This window comes from Cynocephalus volans, chromosome 13 (assembly GCF_027409185.1).
Source record: "Cynocephalus volans isolate mCynVol1 chromosome 13, mCynVol1.pri, whole genome shotgun sequence".
Taxonomy (NCBI): domain Eukaryota; kingdom Metazoa; phylum Chordata; class Mammalia; order Dermoptera; family Cynocephalidae; genus Cynocephalus; species Cynocephalus volans.
Window position 1 is genome coordinate 110,598,109 of NC_084472.1, and position 23,089 is coordinate 110,621,197.

Consider the following 23,089-nt stretch of genomic DNA (forward strand, 5'->3'; position numbering starts at 1 on the left):
AATGTAGTTCCAGCCCAGTTTGCTATTTCCAGGTAAATTATAATAATTAAATCTGGCATACTATCTACTATTGAGTTATTTCTCCCCCTGGTACAAATTATATGCACTAAGCTAAAACCTTTTTATCATCTGCAAAAAGACAGACAATCAACAAAACCACACATCAGATCCTGATTTATAGCATTTGCCAAATTTCTTCCTGTAAATATCCCACTATGGCTGATTTCAAGTGACAAATACAACATAATTGAATGCAAAGCTGGAAAGATGAGAGCAGTATTGTTTTTGGCAAAAAGAAAAAAATTTAAAGTGTGAATATTTTGTGCCAATTACTGCCAGACTGTTATGGGTCTTTGGTAAAGTCAAAACTAGCTCTGAAGTTTATAAGGAAAAACTGTGGAAATTTACTGTATTTTAAAAGTAGCTTTGTATTTTTAACTACACAAGTAATACATAAATATATTATCATTGTGAAAAATGAGATGTTACAGATAAAGGTAAAATTCTCTCTTGGGACAATTACTCCCGTCTTTGAGGTTCCCACTGTTATCAGTTTTGTGAATATCTTTCCAGACCTTTTATTCTATACATTCAGATATATGTTTCTATAGAAATATGTGGTATAATTCTGTGGAGATGTTTTCAACTTAAATGATATAATATTCTATGTATTTTTTGCGACTTGTTTTTATTACTCAAAAATACATCTCAAATATGTTTTTTATCTATACAAAAAGGCTGCATAATATTCCAGTGGAAAAAAATAAAGTTATGCAAGAGTAAGTTTACCTAGTACATTGCAATAAAGCTGTAAATCAATCCTATTAAAATAGATTATCCCCAATATTTTCAAGTAAAAAATGGGTACACTTCTAACTTACCTGTGATTACATAAATTACAATAAAAATTACATATATCAGAACTCATCAGTATAGCTACATCCATATGTCAATGGAAATTTATAGACAGATGTATATATTACAAAAGAAAAAAGGCAGAAATACCAATGAGCGAAGTGTTCATTTCTAAAGGTTAGAAAAGAGCAAACTAAACCCAGTGAAAAAAGGATAAAAGAAATAATAAAAACAAGAGCAAAAATTAATGAAATAATCATTATGCCATAGATAGCTTGAAGGGAAAATTTATTTCCTTGGATGCACTTAAAAAAAAAAATCAGGTAACAATGATAAAACCAAATAAGAAAAGGCATAAAAAATAAATACCAGAACTGAAAAAGAGAAAACAACTCAGGATCTGTAGCTAGAGAGAGAGAGAATATGATGAAAAAAATCTCATAATAGGGCTGGCCCATGGCTCACTTGAGAGAGTGTGGTGCTGATAACACCAAGGCCACGGGTTCAGATTCCTATATAGGGATGACCCGTTAGCTCACTTGGGAGAGCGTGGTGCTGACAACACCGAGTCAAGGGTTAAGATCCCCTTACCAGCCATCTTTTTAAAAAAAATCTCATATTAATAAATATGAACATTTATTGAAATCAGCAAACTACTAGAATGACTGACCTGACCCAAAGAGAAACAGCAAATCTTTTAAAAAAAAATTTTTTATTGGTTATGCATATTCATGGGGTACAAAGCTGTGCCCTAGATCACCACATGTGCCCTAGATATGACGGCCAGATTAATACTATCAGTGTGCCCAATACCACAAATTGTGATTATTCCCTGTGTCCCCTACCCAATTAACCCCTGACCTCCCCACCTCCCAGTCTCCCCCACCCTACCCCACCACCCTAGGTATGCTCTCTCCACCTGCTAGTCCAATGCAACACTGTGGTTTTTCTTTCCTTCCTTCTTTCTCTCTTAGCTGCCACTTACAAGTGAGAATAGGTGGCATTTTTCCCTTTGTGCCTGGCTTATTTCATTCAACATAATTTTCTCCAAGCTAATCCATGTTGCTGTTAATGGCATATTTCATTCTTTTTTATGGCAGGGTATTAATCCATGGTGTATATGTATTTAAAAAACCAAACCCAAATAATCCAATCAAAAGTGAACAAAGAATCTGAATAGACATTTTTCTAGGGAGGACGTACAAATGGCCAACAGGCACTTAAAAAAAAAAAAGCTCATTACCACTAATCATCGGGATGATGCAAATTAAAACCACATTGAGATATCACCTCACCCCAGTTAGACTGGTTATAATCAAAAGATGGAGAATAACAAATGTAGAGAGAAGGGAACGCTCGTACACTATTGGTGGGAGTGTTAATTAATACAGCCACTATGGAAAACAGTATGGAGGTTTCTCAGACAACTACACATAGATCTACCATACAATCCAACAGCAAATCTTTATGGTCTTATAACTAGTAAAATAGTTATACCCATATTTTAAAAATTCTCACAATAACCACCAGTGCAGATGACTTTTCTGGTAAAATGTAAATAATATGGAAGAAAGTAATAATCCAATTGTTTTCAAAAGCAATTCACTCATTTAATGAAGTCAGTATAAACTTGATACAAAAAAAAAAACTTGAGAAGCTTATTATAAGAAAGGAAAATTAGAGGCTAGATTCACTCATGAACTTAGATGCAAAAACCCTAAACAACTATTAGGAAGGTAAATCTGGGCTTCTTTCAGGAATGCAAGCTTGATTTAATATTTGATAATAAATCAGTCCTATTAACCACAGTAAAAGAAACAAAGATAAAAGTTATATGATATATTTAATATATAAATAAACTAGATATTTATTTAAATTAAAATATTTAAATTAAACATTTATTTATAAATTCTTTAGTACAGTGCTCTTCAGTAGAACTCTCTGTAATGATGGAAATGTGCTCCAGTGCTGTCCACTAGTGTCTACTAGCCACATGAAGCTGCTGAGCACTTGATATGTGGCTCATGTGACTGACGAATTAATTTATTAATTTCATTTAATTTTAGTTACTTTCAATTTAAGTCGACACACTAAGCTGGTGGTTACCACACTGGACATATAAACATCTCTAGTTTTTCATTTCTTTCAAGGAAGTGTGGTAAAGGCATTGATAAAAGGAGCTGGTGCAGTAAACTTTTCTGATTTTATGAAAAATTCCTGAGGTTATTTAACGTTGGGTTATAGTTTAAACAAGTTTAAAAAATCTGTTATTAGCATATTCATAGTTACAAATCGTGATATTTCTTTATGCCCTTTGCCTACTCTCTCACTTCCCAAACCCCCTCCTGCCCTCCCCTGCAATATCTAGCATCCTTAGGTTTATTCTCTTCTTCTGAAAGTTCAACATATTGTTGTGGTCTTTTCTTTCTTTTTTTCCTTCATTCCTTCTTTCTTCCCTCCTTCCCTCCCTCCCTTCCTTTTTTCCTAGCAGCCAGTTATGAGTGAGAAAATGTGGTATTTCTGTTTCCTTCTCTGGCTTATTTCACTTATTATAATTTTTTCTAGACTCACCCATTTTGCTGCAAATGGCAGAATTTCATTCTTTTTTATGACTGAGTAGTATTCCATTGCGTATATATACAACGTTTTCTTTATCCAGTCATCTGTCAATGGCCACTTATGTTGGTTCCATATTTTGGCTATTGTAAATGGAGCTGCAATGGGCATGAGAGTGCAAGTATCCCTTCATCTTGATGATTTACATTCCTTTGGATATATACTCAGTAGTGGGATTGCTGGATCATATGGTAGTTCTATCTGTAGTTGTTTGAGAAACTTCCATACTGTTTTCCATACTGACTGCTAATTTACAGTCCCACCTACAGTGTAGAAGAGACCCCCTTTCCTTGCATCCTCACCAGCATTTGTTATTCTCAGTTGTTTTAATAACGGCCAGTCTAACTGGGGTGAGATGATATCTCAGTGTGGTTTTGATTTGCATTTCTCTGATGACTACTGATGCTAAGCCTTTTTTCATGTACCTGCTGGACATCTGTATGACTTCCTTTGAGAAATGTCTATTCATCTCCTTTGTCGGATGTTTTATCAGATTATTTGGTTTTTTTACTGCATAGTTGTTTGAGTTCTTTGTATGTCCTGAATATTAATCCCTTGTCAGATGTATAGTTTGCAAATATTTTCTTCCATTTTATAGGTTGTCTTCCTGCTCTGTTGATTGTTTCCTTTTCTGTGCAGAAGCTTTTCAGTTTGATATAATCCCATTTATTTATTTTTTCTTGTGTTGCCTGTGGTTTTGGGGTCTTAGTCATTAAGTTTTTGCCCAGTCCTATTATCTGGAGTGTTTCCCGTATATTTTCCTTTTATGGTTTCAGCAATCCAGACATTCATATGGAATAACAAAAAACCCTAAATAGCCAAAGATATCCTGAGCAAAAAACCAAACCAAAACAAAACAAAACAAAAAATAAAGTTGGAGGCATAACACTACTCAGCTTCAAATGACATTACAAAGCTATTGTAATGAAAACAGCATGGTACTCACATTTAAACAGACACTCAGATCAATGGAATAGAATAAAAATCCCAGGAATCAACCCACATACTTACAGCCAACTGATCTTTGACAAAGGCAGCAAAAACATACATTGGGAAAAAGACTGCTTCTTCAATAAATGGTGCTGGGAAAATTGGACATCCATATGCAGAGGAGTGAAACTGGACCTATACTTCTTACCATATTATTTTGGGTTCTACATGTGAATATATCTGTCTAGTATAATTTATTATAAAAGCAAGAATATAAGAAAAATTTAAAAAATGGTAATGACATATTTAACAAATATTTTCTCTAAGTTTTGACTCCATAGTAGTATTGTTTAAATTATATGAAATGTGGTGAAACAACTTATTTTGCAAAGTACTAAATGAGATGTTAATTTTTATAAATCTCATATAAAGAATGAAATTACCAAAACTGAATTTAAGAAAGGTTTATTCTTTGTAAAGTTGTGTGTTGCAGTTTTAATTAATAATGCCTAATCATATATGACTAAGTAACACTTAGCATTTGTTTTTAGAATTGTACACATAAATCCTGCTGTGATCCTGCGTCATGCAAATTGAAAGGTAATATCGTATGTGGTTCTGGAGAATGCTGCACAAAAGATTGCAAGGTAAGAGGCATTCTGTGTTTGATAACATCTCAGCATTACACTTATTGAAATACTTGTTTCAAAAAGATAAAAATAATGTCAATGTTATATTTAGACCTTTCCACTATTTTATTTCCAAGTAATATTAGACTCACTCTCACACTTAAGACCACTCAGTAATCTGTCATTTCTTGTACTATCATGTACATAATGCCTGATGCTTCTTTTCTCCTGAATTGATTTCCCAGTTGTATACCCTGTTAACAATATCATATGTACTTTCAAGGATTTTTCTGTGATCAAAATCTGTCTTCAATATCTCTCTGACAGTCTTATTTTCTAACAGTCTATCTCACAATATGGTTAGGAAGTTAAGTTAGTTCTTTCACTCAGTTATTGTTACAATTATTCAGTCCCTCTTTATTGACACCATTTAAAGAATTTCTGGTAGAAAGGGGTTGGAGCCAGATGGCCAAATAGGACTCTGGTGATCATCCTTCCATTGAAAGATCAATTTAAACAACTATCTATGCATGAAATTACCTTCACAAGAGCTAAGAAAACCAGGTGAGAGATCATGCTACTTGGTTATTGTATAATAAAAAGAAAAAATGCATGGAAGAGGGTAGGAAAGACAGTTTTACATTAACCACATTACCCCTCTCCCAATCTCAGGCAGCACAGCTTGGAGAGAGATACCTTCTGCTTGGGGGCAAGAGAAGGAAGTGAGAATAGTACTTTATCTTGAGACCAGTACTGGCCAGCCACAATAATACCAGTACTGTGAGGAGCCTCATGATCCCTGAATCAAGCCTGGAACCCACAATCTGAGCCTCTACACCTGCTTTGATGCCAGACAGGAACTCATAGCCCCTGTACGATGAACTCAATTTCTGGCATACTTCACCACCAGCTGACAACAATCAACTTAGATTCTGAATAACCCATAGTGACAGGCAGGCCTCAGAGGCTAGGGACTTGGATTCCAGCACAACACTGCACCAATCTTGGTGGCTAAAGAATTACAGTTCAGAGTGAAGTACCAGCTGTGGTAATTCTGGGCCTGGGATACCTTCTCCAGCAATGCAATGGCTGCAGCAGTCACAGGCTTAGGGACAACAATGAATGACTTGCCTAGAATTTTAGGACAGGCTTATTGAAGGATGTTTCTAAGGCAGATTGCAAAGAGTGGAATAAACACCTACTTTTTTAATGCACAGGCACTGAGGCACAACCACAGTGATCAAGAACAATCAGGAAAACATGAAATCATCAAATGGACAAAATAAGGTGCCATGGACTGACCCTAAAGAGATGGAGATATATGAGCTGCAAGACAAAGAATTCAAAATAGCTGTTTTGTGGAAGCTTACAAAACTTTAATAAAATACAGGAAAACAATTCAGGAATGTGTCAGATAAATTTAACAAAGAAATTGAAATAAAAAACTGGAAATTCTGGGCCTAAAAATACAAAGAAGGAAATAAAAAATGCGCAAGAGAAAATAAACAGCAGAACTCATCAAGCAAAATAAAAAATCTGTGAACCTGAAGACAAGTTATTTGAAAATATACAAAGAAGAGAAAAGAAATGAAGAAAGTTTATGAGATTTATGGCACACAATCAGAAGAGCAAATATGAGTTTCTTACATTGAGGGAGTAGAAAAATAAAACAGGTTAAAAGGTTTTTTAAAGTAATAACAGCAGAAAACTTTTAAATTTGGGAAAAGATATAAATCCAATCCAGATTCAATCCAAATAATACCTTATAACATTGTAATCAAACTGTCAGATCAAAGACTAGTAGAGAATTCTGAAACCAGTAAGGGAAAGGGGCAAATAACATATAAGGGAGTTCCAATATGCCTAGTAATAGACTTCTCAGCAGAACACTATAGACCAGTGAGAGAGAGAGAGAGTAGGATGATATATTCAAAGTGCTGAAGGAAAAAAATACTGCCAGTCAGGAATACTCTACCAGAAAAGCTGTACCCCAGAAATTAAGGTGAGATACTTTCTCAGACAAGGAAAAGCTGAGGGAATTCATCATCACCAAACCAGTCTCACAAGAAATGATAAAGAGTTCTTCAAGCTGAAAGAAAATATTTTAAAGAGTAACACAAAAACATCTGAAAGTATAAAACTTACTGGTAAAAGTAAGCATACACTGAAATTCAGAATACTCTAATAATGTAAGGGTGATATGTTAATCATATATCTTTAGTAAGAAGGTTAAAAGACAAAATTATTAAACTAATGAAAACTACAATAGTTTGTTAAGGGATCTGCAGTTTAAAAAGATGTGAATTTTGACATCTAAAATTTAAATTGTGCAGGGGAGGTGGAGTTAAAGTGTGGAGTTTTTTGTAATCAAAGTTAAGTTATCAGCTTCAATAACTGTTATAATTATAAGATTTTTTTAATCCTCATGGTAAACACAAAGCAAAGAGCTATAATAGACACACTGAAAACAAGAAGCAAGGAATCAGACAAATTTTTACTAGTAGACAGAATTACTTAATGACAAAGGAAGGCAGTAGAGAGAAAGAAGGAATGAAAGGATCCACAAAACAACCAGAAAATAATTAAGAAAACGAGAGGAATATGTTCTTACTTATCAATAATTACCTTGAATTTAAAGCAAATATTAATAGATCTAAAGGGAGAGATAGACTGTAATATAATAATAGTAGGGGACTTCAACACCCTACTTTCAACAATGGACAGATCATCCAGACAGAAAATGAACAAAGACACATTAAGTTTAAACTGCTCTCTAGACCAAATGAACATAACAGATATTTATAGAACATTTCATTCAAAAGCACATAAAACATTCATCAGGACAGATCATATTAAACCACAAGTCTTAATATAACTGAGAAGACTGAAATCATATCAAGCATTTTTTTAATCACAAAGGTGTAAAATTAGAAATCAATAATAGAAACTTTTGAAACTTACAAATTCATGGAAATTAAACAACATGCTCTTGAATAACCAATATGTCAATGAGGAAATTAAATGAGAAATTTAAAAAATTTCTTGAGACAAAATAGGAAACATAATATACCAAGACCTATGGGATACAGCAAAGCAGTTATGAGAGAAGTTTATAGCAATAAACACTAGTATCAAAAATGTAGAAAGATCTCAAATAAACAACCTAATATTACTAATAACCAGGAAAATGCAAATCAAAACCACAATGAGATATCATCTCACTGCAGCTAGAATGGCTAATCAAGAAGAGAAAAAATAAGAAATGCTGGAGAGGATGTGCAGAAAAGGAAACTCACATACTTTTGTCAGTGAGTTTCCTGACAAAAGTTAGAACAGCCATTATGAAAAACAGTATGAACGTGTATTAGTCTGTTTTGGTGTTGAAAGAATACCTGAAACTGGGTTATTTATAATGAAAAGAGGTTTATTTGGCTCATGATTCTGGGACAGCTGCATCTGGTGCAGGTTTCAGGCTGCTTCTACTCATGGCAGAAAGGGGCAGGCAGCTGGCAAGTACAAGCGGATCACATGGCGAGAGGAAGCGAGAGAGAGGGGAGATGCCAGGGTCTTTTAAGCAACCAGTTCTCATGTGAACTAATAGAGTGAGAACTCACTACCCCCACTGCCCAGGGAGAGCATTAATCCATTCATGAGGTATCTGCCCCTATGTCTCCCAACACTGCCACATTGGGGATCAGATTTCCATGTGAGTTTTGGGGGGAAAATAACATCCAAACTTTATCAGAAGGTTCCTCAAAAAACTAAATATAGAACTACCATATAATCCAGCAATTCCACTGCTAGCTACTTATCCAAAGAAAAGGAAATCAGTACAGTGACGAGATATATGCACTCCCATGTTTATTGTAGCATGATTCACAATAGCCAAGATATGGAATCAACCTATGTGTCCGTAAGTAGATAAATTAATAAGGAAATTGTGGTATACATACACAATGGAGTACTATTCAACCATAGAAAAGAATGAAATCTTGTCATTTGTTGCAATATGGATGAGACTGAAGATATTAAGTGAAATAAGTAAGGCACAGAAAGAGAAATACCACATTTTATCACTCATATGTGGGAGCTAAAAAACTTGAGCTTACAGAAGTAGAGAGTAGAATTGTGGTTACTAGAGGCTGGAAAGCATAGGGGGAAGAGGTTGGTTAACAGATAGACTTACTGTTAGATAGGAAAAATATGTCCTAGTGTTCTATAGCCCCACTAGGTGACTATAGTTAACAATCGTTTGTTGTGTAAATAGCCAGCAGAGAGGACGTTGAATGTTTCTAACACAAAGAAAGGATAAATGTTTGAGGTGATGGATATGCTAATTACCCTAATTTGATTATTACACATTGTATACATGTATCAAAATATCACTCTGTACCCCATAATTATGTACAATTATTACATGTCAATTAAAAAACAGTGAAATTTGGAAAAATAAAAGATTGATATTAGGAGCAGATGTGTATTTGCAGTTTGCATTTTAAAATTGCTCATTCAGGAAATAGTTTACCCCTCACTGTGTATTGTGAGGTTTAAAGATAATGAACGTATAAACAAACATTTAACAAGGTATTTTCAGATAATGATGTGATTTAAAAATAAAATAAAATAGGATAATAGAATAAAAAGTGAGTGAGTGGGTATTTTAGCCAGGGTAAACGTGGGCTGCCTCTGTGAATATGGACATTTGAGCTATAAAACCTTAATGACAAAAGGAAGAATTGGTGTAGAAACTTTAGGCAATAAATTAAACAATGAAAGATTTTGAGAATAACATATGCATAAAGGGGAAAAAAAGTCTTTTTCTTTTATTTAATACATGATAGGGAGACGAATGTCATACTGGACCTAATTTGTGTGACCAGAATTGTTCATCCATGATTTTTTACTCAGTGCTACTAATTAAAGAACAAAACTGCATAATTAGCATTTATTCCTAAAGTATATGTTCTCTGGTAAAAATGTCTAATCAAACTATAATTAGGTAAGGTGATTTAGAATCACATTCTAAAATATGATTGAGAAATCAAAAATTTTGTGAGTGGGTTCTGTTTTAAAGGCAATAAAATAAACCTCAAATATATCACTTTGTAGAAATGAATATTTCATTTGCAATATGAATTTCGAGCCCCTTTAATTTGCCAACAGATTTGCTGTAGTGTAATGGTAGGAGATAGTCTACCAGTATATGTGACCAACCAGATGTGCTACCAGAGTCTATGTGACCACCCAGATGTGCTTTACCATGTTTTTCTGCTCAATTCTAATGATATATTGTTTTGAGAATAGAATGTTTCATATGCTCTTTCTGGAGGTAAACCCCCTGAGAGAGAAACTACATAGGATTTTTGGTAAAGCATTGGCCAGCTTGGTAAATCACCACCTTGTATTTGTTTTGCTTTTGTTTCCCCAGGCTCCCAAACTCTAATGAAACATTAAGATACAAGTTTTTTCTTAAGCTCTGTTTTATGGAGAGCCCATACTAAGATATAAGGGGTCAGAGAGTCAGGCAAAGGTCATATGAGATTATGTAAGGTCATAGCAAAGCAAATTACCCCAAACAATCATTTTTCTCACAGTTTCTTTGTGTAAGGAGTCTGGGTGTATCTTCACTGGGTTTTCAGGCTCAGGATTTCCGACAACCATTCTGAAAATCATAAAGATACAGAACACTTTAAACTTACTATTAAAATTTTTGATTCAATTGACATCTAATAAACACTCCACCCAGTAATAGCAGAATACACATTATTTGCAAGCATACATGGAACAACTTTGAGCATAGACCATATGGTAGGCTGTAAAAATAGTGTTGATATATATTCAACGACTGAAGCAATACTAAGTATATTCTCTACCACAACAAAATTAAATTAGAAATCAACAAAATAAAAAAATTCTGAAAATCCACAGGTATTAGGAGTTAAAAAACATTTTTCTCAATAACCAACGTGTCAAAGGAAACATCACAAGGGATGTTAGAAATATAAACTGGGGAGAGGCCTGCCCAACAAACAAGTGGACACCCAGATAAGTGCAGGTCCCATACAACACTCACAACGCAGCTGCCAGCATATGCCTGAGTCCAAGAGAGACCCACCCATGGACTAAACAGGAGCAGAAGCAACCCACTGCACAGTCATCTCCACTGATACTGGAAAAGTCACCAGCAGAGCCTACAAATAGAGAAGGAAGTCTTTCCCCTCATAGCCCACTCCGGAATAATAGAAGAAACAGGTGTCCTACCAAATGATCAAACACCAACAAAAAAATACTAGAACTACATATAAACAAGGAGATATGACACCACCAAAGGAATATGGTAATTATCAAGTACCAGACCTCATAGAACAGGAAACCCTTGAGATGTGTGAAAGGAATTCCAAGTACTGATCTTAAGAAAACTCAAAGAAAGAAGAGAAGGCTCAATTAGAGAACACAATGAAGCAAGAAAAAATATCCAGGATACGTAGGAGGAAATTGACAAAGAGATTAATACTACACCTTAGATTAATAACTATACCTTAGACTAATTGGACCTGGCAGACATCTACAGAACAGTTCATCCGACAACTAGAGAATACACATTCTTCTCATCAGCAAATGGAACATTCTCCAGGATAGACCACGTTAGGTCAAAAATCAACTCTTAGCAAATTTGAAAAAGTTGAAATTACTACAAGTATCTTTTCAGACCACAGTGGATTAAAACTGGATATTAATAATAAGCAAAACTCTGGAAACTACTCAAGTGCATGGGACCTGCACAAGACTCCTGAAAGACCTATGGGTCCAAGATGAAATTAAACGGGAAATCAAAAAATTTCTTGAAACTAATGAAAATAAAGATAAATCATACCAAAACCTGTGGGATACTGAAAAAGCAATACTAAGAGGGAAGTTTATTGCAATAAATGCTTACATAAAAAGAATGGAGAGACTTTATATTATTATATTTTTCTATTATTTTGTGTAATTATATCATTGCATAAAGCTTTTTTTTAAGTTTAATTTTATTTTATCAATATACAATGCGGTTGATTATTGTGACCCATTTCCGAGGCCTCCCTCCCCCCTCCCTCCCAACAACGTCATATCTGTTCGCTTGTCGTAAAAACTTCAAGGAATTGTGATTTTTGTGTCTTTGCTCCCCCCTGGTTTATTTGTGTATTTATTTATTTTTAGCTCCCACAAATAATTGAGAACATGTGATATTTCTCTTTCTGTGCCTGACTTGTGTCACTTAATATAATTCTCTCAAGGTCCATCCATGTTGTTGCAAATGGCAGTATTTCATTCGTTTTTATAGCTGAGTAGTATTCCATTGTGTAGGTATACCACAGTTTCCGTATCCACTCATCTGATGATGGACATTTGGGCTGGTTCCAACTCTTGGCTATTGTAAATAGTGCTGCAGTGAACATTGGGGAACAGGTATACCTTCAACTTGATGATTTCCATTCCTCTGGGTACATTCCCAGCACTGGGATAGCTGGGTCATATGGTAGATCTATCTGCAATTGTTTGAGGAACCTCCATACCATTTTCCATTGAGGCTGCACCATTTTGCAGTCCCACCAACAGTGTATGAGAGTTCCTTTTTCTCCGCAACCTCGCCAGCATTTATCATTCACAGTCTTTTAGATGTTAGCTATCCTAACTGGGGTTAGATGGTATCTCAGTATGGTTTTGATTTGCATTTCCTGAATGCTGAGTGATGTTGAGCATTTTTTCATGTGTCTGTTGGCCATTTGTATATCTTCCTTTGAGAAATGCCTATTTAGCTCCTTTGTCCATTTTTTAATTGGGTTACTAGTTTTTTTGTTGTAAAGTTGTTTCAGTTCCTTGTATATTCTGGACATTAATCCTTTGTCAAATGTATATTTTGCAAATATTTTCTCCCACTCTGTTGGTTGCCTTTTAACTCTGTTAATTATTTCTTTTGCTGTGCAGAAGCTTTTTAGCTTGATATAATCCCCTATGTTTATTTTTCCTTTGGTTGCTTGTGCTTTTGGGGTCATATTCATGAAGTCTGTGCCCAGTCCCACTTCCTGGAGTGTTTCTCCTATGTTTTCTTTAAGAAGTTTTATTGTTTCAGCATGTATATTTAATTCTTTAATCCATTTTGAGTTGATTTTGGTATATGGTGAGAGGTATGGGTCTAGGTTCATTCTCCTGCATATGGATATCTAGTTATTCTAGAACCATTTGCTGAAGAGGCAGTCTCTTCCTCAGTGTATAGGCTTGGTGCCTTTTTCAAAGATCAGATGGCTGTAGGTGTGTGGGTGGGTTTCTGGATTCTCTATTCTATTCCATTGATCAGTGTGTCTGTTTTTATGCCAGTACCATGCTGTTTTGGTTATTATAGCTTTGTAGTATAGTTTAAAGTCAGGTAGTGTTATGCCTCCAGCTCTATTTTTTTTTTACTCAGAGTTGCTTTGGCTATGCATGGTCTTTTGTTATTCCATATAAATGTCTGGACAGTTTTTTTTTTCCATTTCTGAGAAAAATGTCATTGGAATTTTGATGGGCATTGCATTGAATCTTTAGATCACTTTGGGTAATATGGACATTTTCACAATGTTGATTCTTCTAATCAGGAGCATGGTGCATCTTTCCACCTTCTTGTGTCCTCTTTAATTTCTCTCAACAGTGGTTTGTAGTCCTCATTATAGAGATTTTTCACATCGTTGGTTAACTCTACTCCTAGGTATTTCATTTTTTTTCATGGCTCTTGTAAATGGGCTAGCTTTCTTGATTTGTCTTTCTGTATGTTCACTATTGGAGAATAGAAATGCTCTTGATTTTTGTGTGTTGATTTTGTCTCCTGCAGCTTTTCTGAAATCATTGATCAACTCCAAGAGTTTTTTTGTAGAGGCTTTAGGCTGATCAATATATAGGATCATGTCATCTGCAAACAGGGACAGTTTGACTTCATCTTTTCCAATCTGGATGCCCTTTATTTTTTTCTCTTCTCTGATTGCTCTGGCTAGTACTTCCAACACTATGTTGAATAGGAGTGGTGAGAGTGGGCATCCTTGTCTAGTTCCTGTTCTTAATGAAAAAGCTTTCAGCTTTTCCTCATTCAGGATGATATTGGCAGTGGGTTTATCATATATGGCTTTATTTATGTTGAGATACTTTCCGTCTATACCTAACTTGTAGAGAGTCTTTATCAAGAATAAGTGTTGAATTTTGTCAAATGCTTTTTCAGCTTCTATAGATATGATCATATGGTCTTTGTGTTTGATTTTATTGATATGGTGTATCACATTTATTGATTTGTGTATGTTGAACCAACCTGGGATGAATCCCACTTGATCATGGTGCTTAATTTTGCGTATGTATTGCTGTATTCTGTTAGCTAGTATTTTATTGAGGATTTTTGCATCTATGTTCATCAAGGATATTGGCCTGTGGTTTTCTTTTTTTGTTGTATGTTTATCTGGTTTTGGTATCCGGGTGATATTTGCTTCATAGAATGAGTTTGGGAGATTTGCCTGTGTTTCAGTCTTTTGGAATAGTTTGTAGAGAATTGGTGTCAATTCCTCTTTGAATGTTGGGTAGAATTCTGCTGTGAACCTGTCTGGTCCTGAGCTTTTCTTTGTTGGGAACCTTCTGGTAACAGCTTCAATCTCTTTTATTGTTATTGGTCTGTTCAGATTTTCTGCATCATCTTGGCTTAGTTTTGGTAGTTTGTGCTGTCCAGAAATTTATCCATTTCCTCCAGATTTTCAAATTTGTTGGCATATAGTTGTTTATAGTAGTCACTAATAATTTCTTGTATTTCTGAGGTATCAGTTGTATTATCACCTTTTTAAATTCTAATTTTTGTTAGTTGGGTCTTCTTTCTTCTTTTTCTAGTTAGCCACGCTAATAGTTTGTCAATTTTATTTGTCTTTTAAAAAACCAACTTTTTGATTCATTGATCTTTAGTATCATTTTTTGGATTTCAATTTCATTAATTTCTGCTCTGATCTTAATGATTTCTTTCCATCTGCTAACTTTGGGTTTGGATTGTTCTTGTTTTTCTAGTTTTTTAAGGTGAAATATTAGGTTGTTTACTTGCCAACTTTCCATTCTTCTCAAGTAAGCCTTTAATGTGATAAATTTCCCCCTTAGTACTGCTTTTGCAGTATCCCACAAGTGTTGTTATGATGTATCATTGTTTTCATTAGTGTCAATAAATTTTTGATTCTCCGTTTGATTTCTTCTTGGACCCATATGTCATTAAGTAGAATGCTGTTTAATTTCCATGTGTTTGTATAGTTTCCAGAATTTTGTTTGCTAGTGATTTCTAATTTTAATCCATTGTGATCTGAAAAAAATACATAGAATAATTCCAATACTTTTGAATTTGTTGAGACTTGATTTGTGACCTAACACACGATCTATCCTGGAGAATGTTCCATGTGTTGATGAGAAGAATGCATATTTTGAGGTTGTTGGATGGAATGTTCTGTAGATATATTCCAAGTCCTTTTGGTCTAAAGTGTTGTTTCATTCTTGTGTTTCTCTGCTGATTTTTGCATAGATGATCTGTCCAATATTGATAGTGGGGTGTTCAGGTCCCCTGCTATTATGGTATTACTGTCTATCTCCTTCTTTAGGTCTAATAGAGTCTGCTTTATAAATCTGTCTGTTCCAACATTGGGTACGTGTATATTTATGATTGTTATGTCTTCTTGATGGATGAATCCTTTTATCATTATGTAGTGGCCCTCATATTATCTCTTTTTATGGTTTTTAGTTTAAAGTCTATTTTCTGAGATATAAGATTAGCTACTCCAGTTCGTTTTTCATTTCTGTTTGCATGGTATATCTTTTTCCATTCTTTCACTCTTAGTCTATGTGTATCTTTATAGGTGAGGTAGGTCTCTTGAAGGCAGTGTATAGTTGGGTCCTCCTCTTTAATCCAGTCAGTCTGTGTCTTTTGAGTGGGGAATTTAATCCTTTTACATTAAGAGTTGTTATTGAAAAGTGTTGATTTACTCCTAGCATTTTACTGATTTTTGTTTGGATGTCTTAAGTGTCTTTTGTTTCTTTCTTTCTGATTTACTGTTTATCTTCTGTATTTGTTGGTTTCTTGGGTTGTAGATAAACTTTTTTTCCCCTCTTCATTGTTAGCATTTTTATTTTACTAGTGGTTTTTGATTTTTCTTGAGTTTTTATGGCAGTGGTAGTTATTTTTTATGTACCAAACTAAGTATCCCCTTGAGAATTTCTTGTAAGGGTGGTCGTGTGGTAGTGAACTCCCACAGTTTTTGTTTGTCTGAGCAATATACTATTTGTCCTTCATTTTGGAAGGATAGCCTTGCTGGGTAAAGTATTCTTGGCTGGCAATCTCTGTCTTTTAGTATTTTGAATATATCATCCCATTCCCTTCTTGCTTTTAGTAGATGGAAAATTAAGATCAGGGCAGAACTAAATGTAATAGAGACCCCCAAAATGATACAAAAGATCAGTGAAACAAAAGATGGCTTTTTAGAAGATAAAGTAGACAGACCATTAGATAGGTTAACAAAAAATGAAGAAAGAGGACCCAAAAACAGAAATCGGAAATAAAAAGGGGGACATTACGACTGATACACAGAAATACAAAGAATCGTTAGAGATTATTATAAACAAAATATAAATGCTTGGAGGAAATGGATAAATTTTGTACACATACAAAGTACCAATATTGAATCAAGAAGAAATTGAAAACCTGAGCAGACCAGTAACATGCAATGAGATTGAAACAGTAATCAGCAATCTTCTAACAAAGGAAAGTTCACACTGGATAGCTTTACAGCTGAATTCTAGCAAACCTTTAAAGAAGAATTAATAGCACGTCTCTTTGAACTGTTCCAAAAAATTTAAACAGAAACCATTCTCCCAAACGCCTTCTATGAGGCTAGCATCACCTTGATACCAAGACCAGATAAAGATACAACCCAAAAGAAAATTACAGGCCAATGTCCTTGATGAACATCGATGCAAAAATGCTCAACAAAATATGAGCTGTCAGAATACAGGGCTTCTGGTCAAGATGGCGGAGTAGACCGTCCCCAGTGTCACTCTCTCCAACAAATCAACCAATTTACAACTATGAAAAAGCAAAGACAGCCAAGCCGGGGACACTAGAGCTCAGGGGAAGAGGAGGAGAGACCTACAGAGTTCATGAAGGCAGGAGAAGCAACAATGAGAGAAAAAAACAGAAAAAAACCACTCCAACTATTTCACGTCCTGGCTGCTTCCAGGCTGGAGTTGGCAAAAGCCACAGCTGTGCCCTTTGAATGATGTTGCTTGGAGGTGGCAGGAGAGAAGAGGGCCTTGGTGGCCCCCAGGCCAGCAAGACCACTAACAGGGTTCCTGTGGACCCACATAGGAACAAGGAACCACAACAACTGAAAAAAAAGAGCCATTCAGAAACCTGTGAGTCATTGCAAGGGACTGGAGCATGGTTTGTCTCATGGGAAGTCTTTGGAGAACGGGCAGTTGGGGAGATGGGCCCATCCGGGGAACACTGGGACATAGCAAGGACAGCTGATCTGCTCTCCAATCAGCTCAGGACCACTCAGTGGAGACTGATCAGGAATATAGAATTGCATGGGGTGCAGTTTGATGTAAAGACTCAGGCCCAGACCAGAGTATCTACACAACCCAGATGCACCAGATCTCACTAGACCTGGAAGTACCTACAACATCAACCATTAAAGCCTAAGCTGCACAAAAAGCCTTCCCTAGGGAATCGGCAGCAAAGCAGCAATTTAGCTCAACCACAGATCTCAAGTGCTGGTCCCCACAGGAAGTACCCACATTTTGGAAGTAAGCAAAGGACAACAAATTAGTTCCAGTGCAGAGTTTAAATGGTGGGAACAGCAAATAATCCAACACAGAACTGAAAGAAAAAAACAAAGTACCCACAACCAGAGACAAAATTTTAGATTAAGTAGTAAAGGTCTCATTTCACCAAAGAACACCTATAACACCTAGAAGAACCAGAAATTCCCTGGGCTGCCACGCCAGAAAGGGGAGAGGGCCAGGGGCCTCAGCAATGCCCCCCAACACCCCCAACCAGTCCTGAGAGTGGAGGATGAGGGCCTCTACTACGCCCCCCAACAAACATGCAGCCAGCCCAGTGATGACCACTGAGCTGCTGCAGAAAGCACCCCAGGTTCTCCCAGCTGGGGAAGCCACAGACCTCGGACCTTGGCCACATCCCCCAACAACCACAGCCAGCCCTGTGGCAAGCACTGAGCTGCCCCAAGAAGCACCCCAGGCTCTCCTGATATGTGGGAGTGGGGGGCCTCACAACACACACAGCCAGCCCAGCAACAACCACCAAGCCACAGCAAGAAGGGCCCTGGGTTCCTGAGCTGGGACGGGGGGCACATGGGCTTTTCCTACACCCCCCTGTCATCTTCACCCAGCCTGGCAATGATCAAGCCACTGCTGGAAGCCCCCCAGTCTCCCCTGTGGGAATGAGGGAGGTGCCATGAGCCTCAACCCCACCCCTCCTCCTTTCTCCTTCTTCCATCTCATTTCCTTCCCCTTTCCCTTCTTCCCCCAATCTCAACTGCTCCGCAACAACCTTCTAGAATGTAAAAAATAATATTAATAAAATTACATTTAAAAAAAAGGAATACAACAACACATCAAAAAAATTATACACCATGACCAAGTGGGATTCATCCCAGGGATGCAAGGATGGTTCTACACACACAGGTCAATAAATGTGATACACCACATTAACAAAATCAAGGACAAAAACCATGTGAATATTTCATGAGATACAGAAAAAGCATTTGACAAAATTCAACATCCCTTCATGATAAGCAAATTAGGTACAGAAGGAAATTATATCAACACAATAAAAGCCATTTATGACAAACCAGCCACCAGTATCATCCTGAATGAGGAAAAGCTGAAAGCTTTTCCCTTACGTACAGGAAAAGACAAGGATGCCTACTTTCACCACTCCTTTTTAACATAGTATTGGAAGTACTAGCAAGAGAAAGAAATAAAGGGCATCCAGATTGGAAAGGACAAAGTAAAACTCTCCCTGTTTGCAGACAACATGTTCTTATATATAGAAAATTCTGTAAACTCTACCAAAAAACTCTTAGGACTAATTAACAACTTCAGTAGTGTTGCAGGATACAAAACCGACACTCCCCAATCAGCAGCATTTTTATACTCCAGTAATGAATTAGCAGAAAAAGAAATCAAGAAAGCAAGCCCATTTCCAACTGTTGACCCCCAAATAAAATACCTAAGAATCAATTTAACCAAAGAGGTGAAAGATGAGAACTACAAAACATTGTTGAAAGAAATTATAGAGAATACAAAATGGTGGAAAGACATAAGATGCTCTTGGATGGGAAGAACTAATATCGTTAAAATGACCCTTCTACTCAAAGGAATCTATGGATTCAATGCAATCCCCATCAAAGTACCGATGACATTCTTCACAGAAATAGAAAAAGCAATCCAAACATTCACATGGAATAACAGAAGACCCTGAATAGCCTAAGCAGTCCTGAGCAAAAAAACTAAAGCCAGAGGCATAACACTACCTGACTTCAAATTATGTTACATAGCTATTGTGTCCAAAATAACTTGGTACTGGCATAAAAACAGACAGTAACATCAATGGAACAGAATAGAAAACCTAGGAATCAGCCCACGTACTTACAGCCAACTGATATTTGAAAAAGGCATCAAGAACATACATTGGGGAAAAGACTGCCTCTTCAACAAATGGTGCTGGGAAAATGAGACTTGCATATGCAGAAGAATGAAACTGGACCCGTACCTCTCACCATATACCAAAATCAACTCAAAATGGATGAAGGCCTTAAACAAAAGACCCCGATTCATAAAAGTACTAAAGGAGAACTTGGGGAAACACTTCAGGAAGTAGGACTGGGCAAAGACTTTATGAATAAGACCACAAAATTCAAGCAACAAAATAAAAAATAAACAAATTGCATTATATGAAAGTAAAAAGCTTCTGCAGAGCAGAGGAAAAAACCAACAGAGCAGAAAGACAAACTATGGAATGGGAGAAAATATTTGCAAGATATACATCTGATAAGGGATTAATATTTAGAGTATACAAAGAACTCACACAACAATATAGTAAAAAACCAAATTACTCAATTAAGAAATGGGCAGAAGAGATGAATAGACATTTTTCAAAGGAAGACATACAGATGGCCAACAGGTACATGAAAAAATTCAGCATCACTAGTCATCAGAGAAATGCAAATCAAAATCACACTGAGATAGCATCTCACCCCAGTTAGACTAACCATTATTATAAAAGACTGAGAATAACAAATGCTGGTGAGGATGTGAGGAAAGGGGAACTCTTCTACACTGTTGGTGGGAATGTAAATTAGCACAGCCAGTATGGAAAACAGTATGGAAGTTCCACAAAGAACTACAGATAGAACTACCATATGATCCAGCAGTCCCTCTACTGGGCATACATCCAAAGGAATGGAAATCATCATGTTGAAGGGATACCTGCACTCCCATGTTCATCACAGCTCTATTTACAATAGCCAAACTATGGAATCAACCTAAGTGTCCATGGATCAATGACTGGATAAGGAAAATGTGGTATATATACACAATGGAGTACTACTCAGCCATGAAAAAGAATGAAATTCTACCATTTGCAGCAACATGGGTGAGTCTAGAGAAAATTATGTTAAGTGAAATAAGCCAGACAAGGAAAGAGAAATACAGCATGTTTTCACTCTTAACTGGATGCTAAGAAGGAAAGGAAGGAAAGAAAGGAAAGGAGGAAGTCAGGAAGGGAGGAAGGAGGGGTGGAGAGAGGAAGGAAGGAAGGAAAGGAGGGAAGAAAGGAAAGGAAGGACTGCAAGGAAGGAAGGACCAGGAAGAAGAAAGGTCTAGGGGAAGGAAGGCAAAGTAGGAAGGAAGGAACGGAAGAAAGGAAGGGAAGGGAGGAAGGAAGGACCATGAGAAAGGAAGGTAAGGTAGGAATGGAGGACCATGAGGAAGGAAGAACCGTGAGGAAGGAAGTGAAGGGATGAAAAAAGGGAAGGGAGGAAGGAAGAGAAGAGAGGGAGAAAGTGAAGAAAGGAAGGAAGAACTGGGAGGAAGGAAGACCAGCAGAAAGGAAGGGAAGGGATGAAGGAAAATTCTGGAGGAAGGAAGGACCATGAGGGAGGAAGGATCACAAAGGAAAGGAGGGAAGGAAGGAAAGGAAGGACCACAAGGAAGGAAGGACCAAAGGGAAGGAAAGAAGGGAAAGAAGAAAAGGAAGGAAAGAAAGGAAGGAAGGACAATGGGGAAGGAAGCACTGGGAAGAATGAAGGACTGGGTGAAAGGAAGGGCCATGAGGAAGGATGGAAAGGGAGGAAGGAAGGACCATGAGGAAGGAAGGACAGGAAGGGAGGAAGGAAGGACCATTAGGAAGGAAGGGAGGGAGGAAAGGAGGACCACGAGGAAGGAAGAACTGGGACGAAGGAAGTGAAGGGAGGAAAGAAGGTAATGGAGGAAGAAAGGGAAGGGAGGAAGGAATGACCACAAGGAAGGAAGGTAAGGGATGAAGGAAGGACAACAAGGAAGGAAGAACCGGGAGGAAAGAAGGGAAGGGAGGAAGAAAGGGAAAGAAGGAAGGAAAGACTGAGAGGAAGGAAGGGAAAGGAGGAAGGAAAAATCTGGAAGAAAGAAGGACCACGAGGGAGGACGAATCACAAGGAAGGAAAGGAGGGAAGGAAGGACCACAAGGAAGAAAGGACCATGAGGAAAGGAGGGATGGAAGGACCATAATGAAGGAAAGGAAGGAAAGGGAGGGAGGGACGGAGGACCACAATGATACATTGAACTTTTAGAAGGAGAGAGCAAATCTAAGGATACTAGAGATAGGTGCGGGGAGGGAGGTGGTTTGCGGAATGATAGATCAGGGGAAGGACATTAAAAAAAATCACAGTTTGTAATAATGAATATGCTAGTAATAATAAAAAGAAATATTTTGAATTGAACAAAAACTAAATAGTAACATTAAAATTTATGGCATGCAGATAAAGCAATGCTTAGAGGGAAACTTTTAGATTTAAACAAATATGAAAAAACAAGACATCTTAAATCAATAATCTAAGCTTTCACCTTAAAAGTCTCAAAAAAGAAGAGCAAATTAAATGCAAGGCAAGTATAAGGAAAAATATATAAAGTCTAGAGAGGATATCAATGAAAGCAGAAGTTGCTTATTTGAAAAAAAATCAACAAAATTTGACGAACATTTACCTAGACTAATACCAAAGATCAAATCACCAAAATTAGTAATGAAAAGAGGCTCACTGACCTTACAGAATTTTTAAGAAAAGAGAAAGTATACTAAACTCCCATATATAAGCAAATTAGACAATTTAGATGAATTAATAGAGCAAATCATAGAAAGATTCAAATTACTAAAACTGATTAAAAAAGAAATAGAAAATCTAAACAGAGAAGTAAAAAAAATTGAATTAGTAATTTAAAATCTTCCCACAAAGAAAAACCCAGGTCCAGAAGGCTTCACTGGTGAATTCTATCAACATTTTAAAACAAAAATATAATACCAATACTCCACAATCTCTTCCAGAAAATAGAAGGAACACTTGTAAAATTCTATGAGGACAGTATTACCCTGATACCAAAGCCCAACAAAGAACATCACAAGAAAACTATAGACCAATATCCCTGATGAATATGAATGCAAAAATCCTTTAAAAATGGCAAACAGCATCTAGAAACACATAAAAAGGATTATCTATCATGATCATAAAGGATTTATCTCAGAATTGCAAGGCTGGTTAATGTTAACACACCATATTTATATAATAAAGGACAACAAAACACATGACCAACTCAAAAGATGCAGAAAAAGGATATCACAAAAGTAACAACCATTTACAATAGAAATTATTAAGTAGTTATGGGTTGAAGAGAACTTCCTCAACTTGATAAAAAAAAGCATGTATAAAAAATACGGCTAATATAATCATACTAACCATGAAATTCTGAGTGCTTTCCACCCTAAA

The 23,089-nt window shown here is 36.4% G+C and overlaps 1 protein-coding gene across 1 annotated transcript in view; it reads left to right on the forward strand.

The window, feature by feature from the left end:
• Positions 1 to 23,089, forward strand: part of LOC134361752 (disintegrin and metalloproteinase domain-containing protein 5-like) — a 155,557-nt gene that overhangs the window by 58,506 nt on the left and 73,962 nt on the right. The window contains exon 13 of the mRNA XM_063076730.1: positions 4,953 to 5,048. Within this exon, the coding sequence (XP_062932800.1) occupies positions 4,953 to 5,048 (96 nt within the window). The remainder of the gene's footprint in view (positions 1 to 4,952; positions 5,049 to 23,089) is intronic.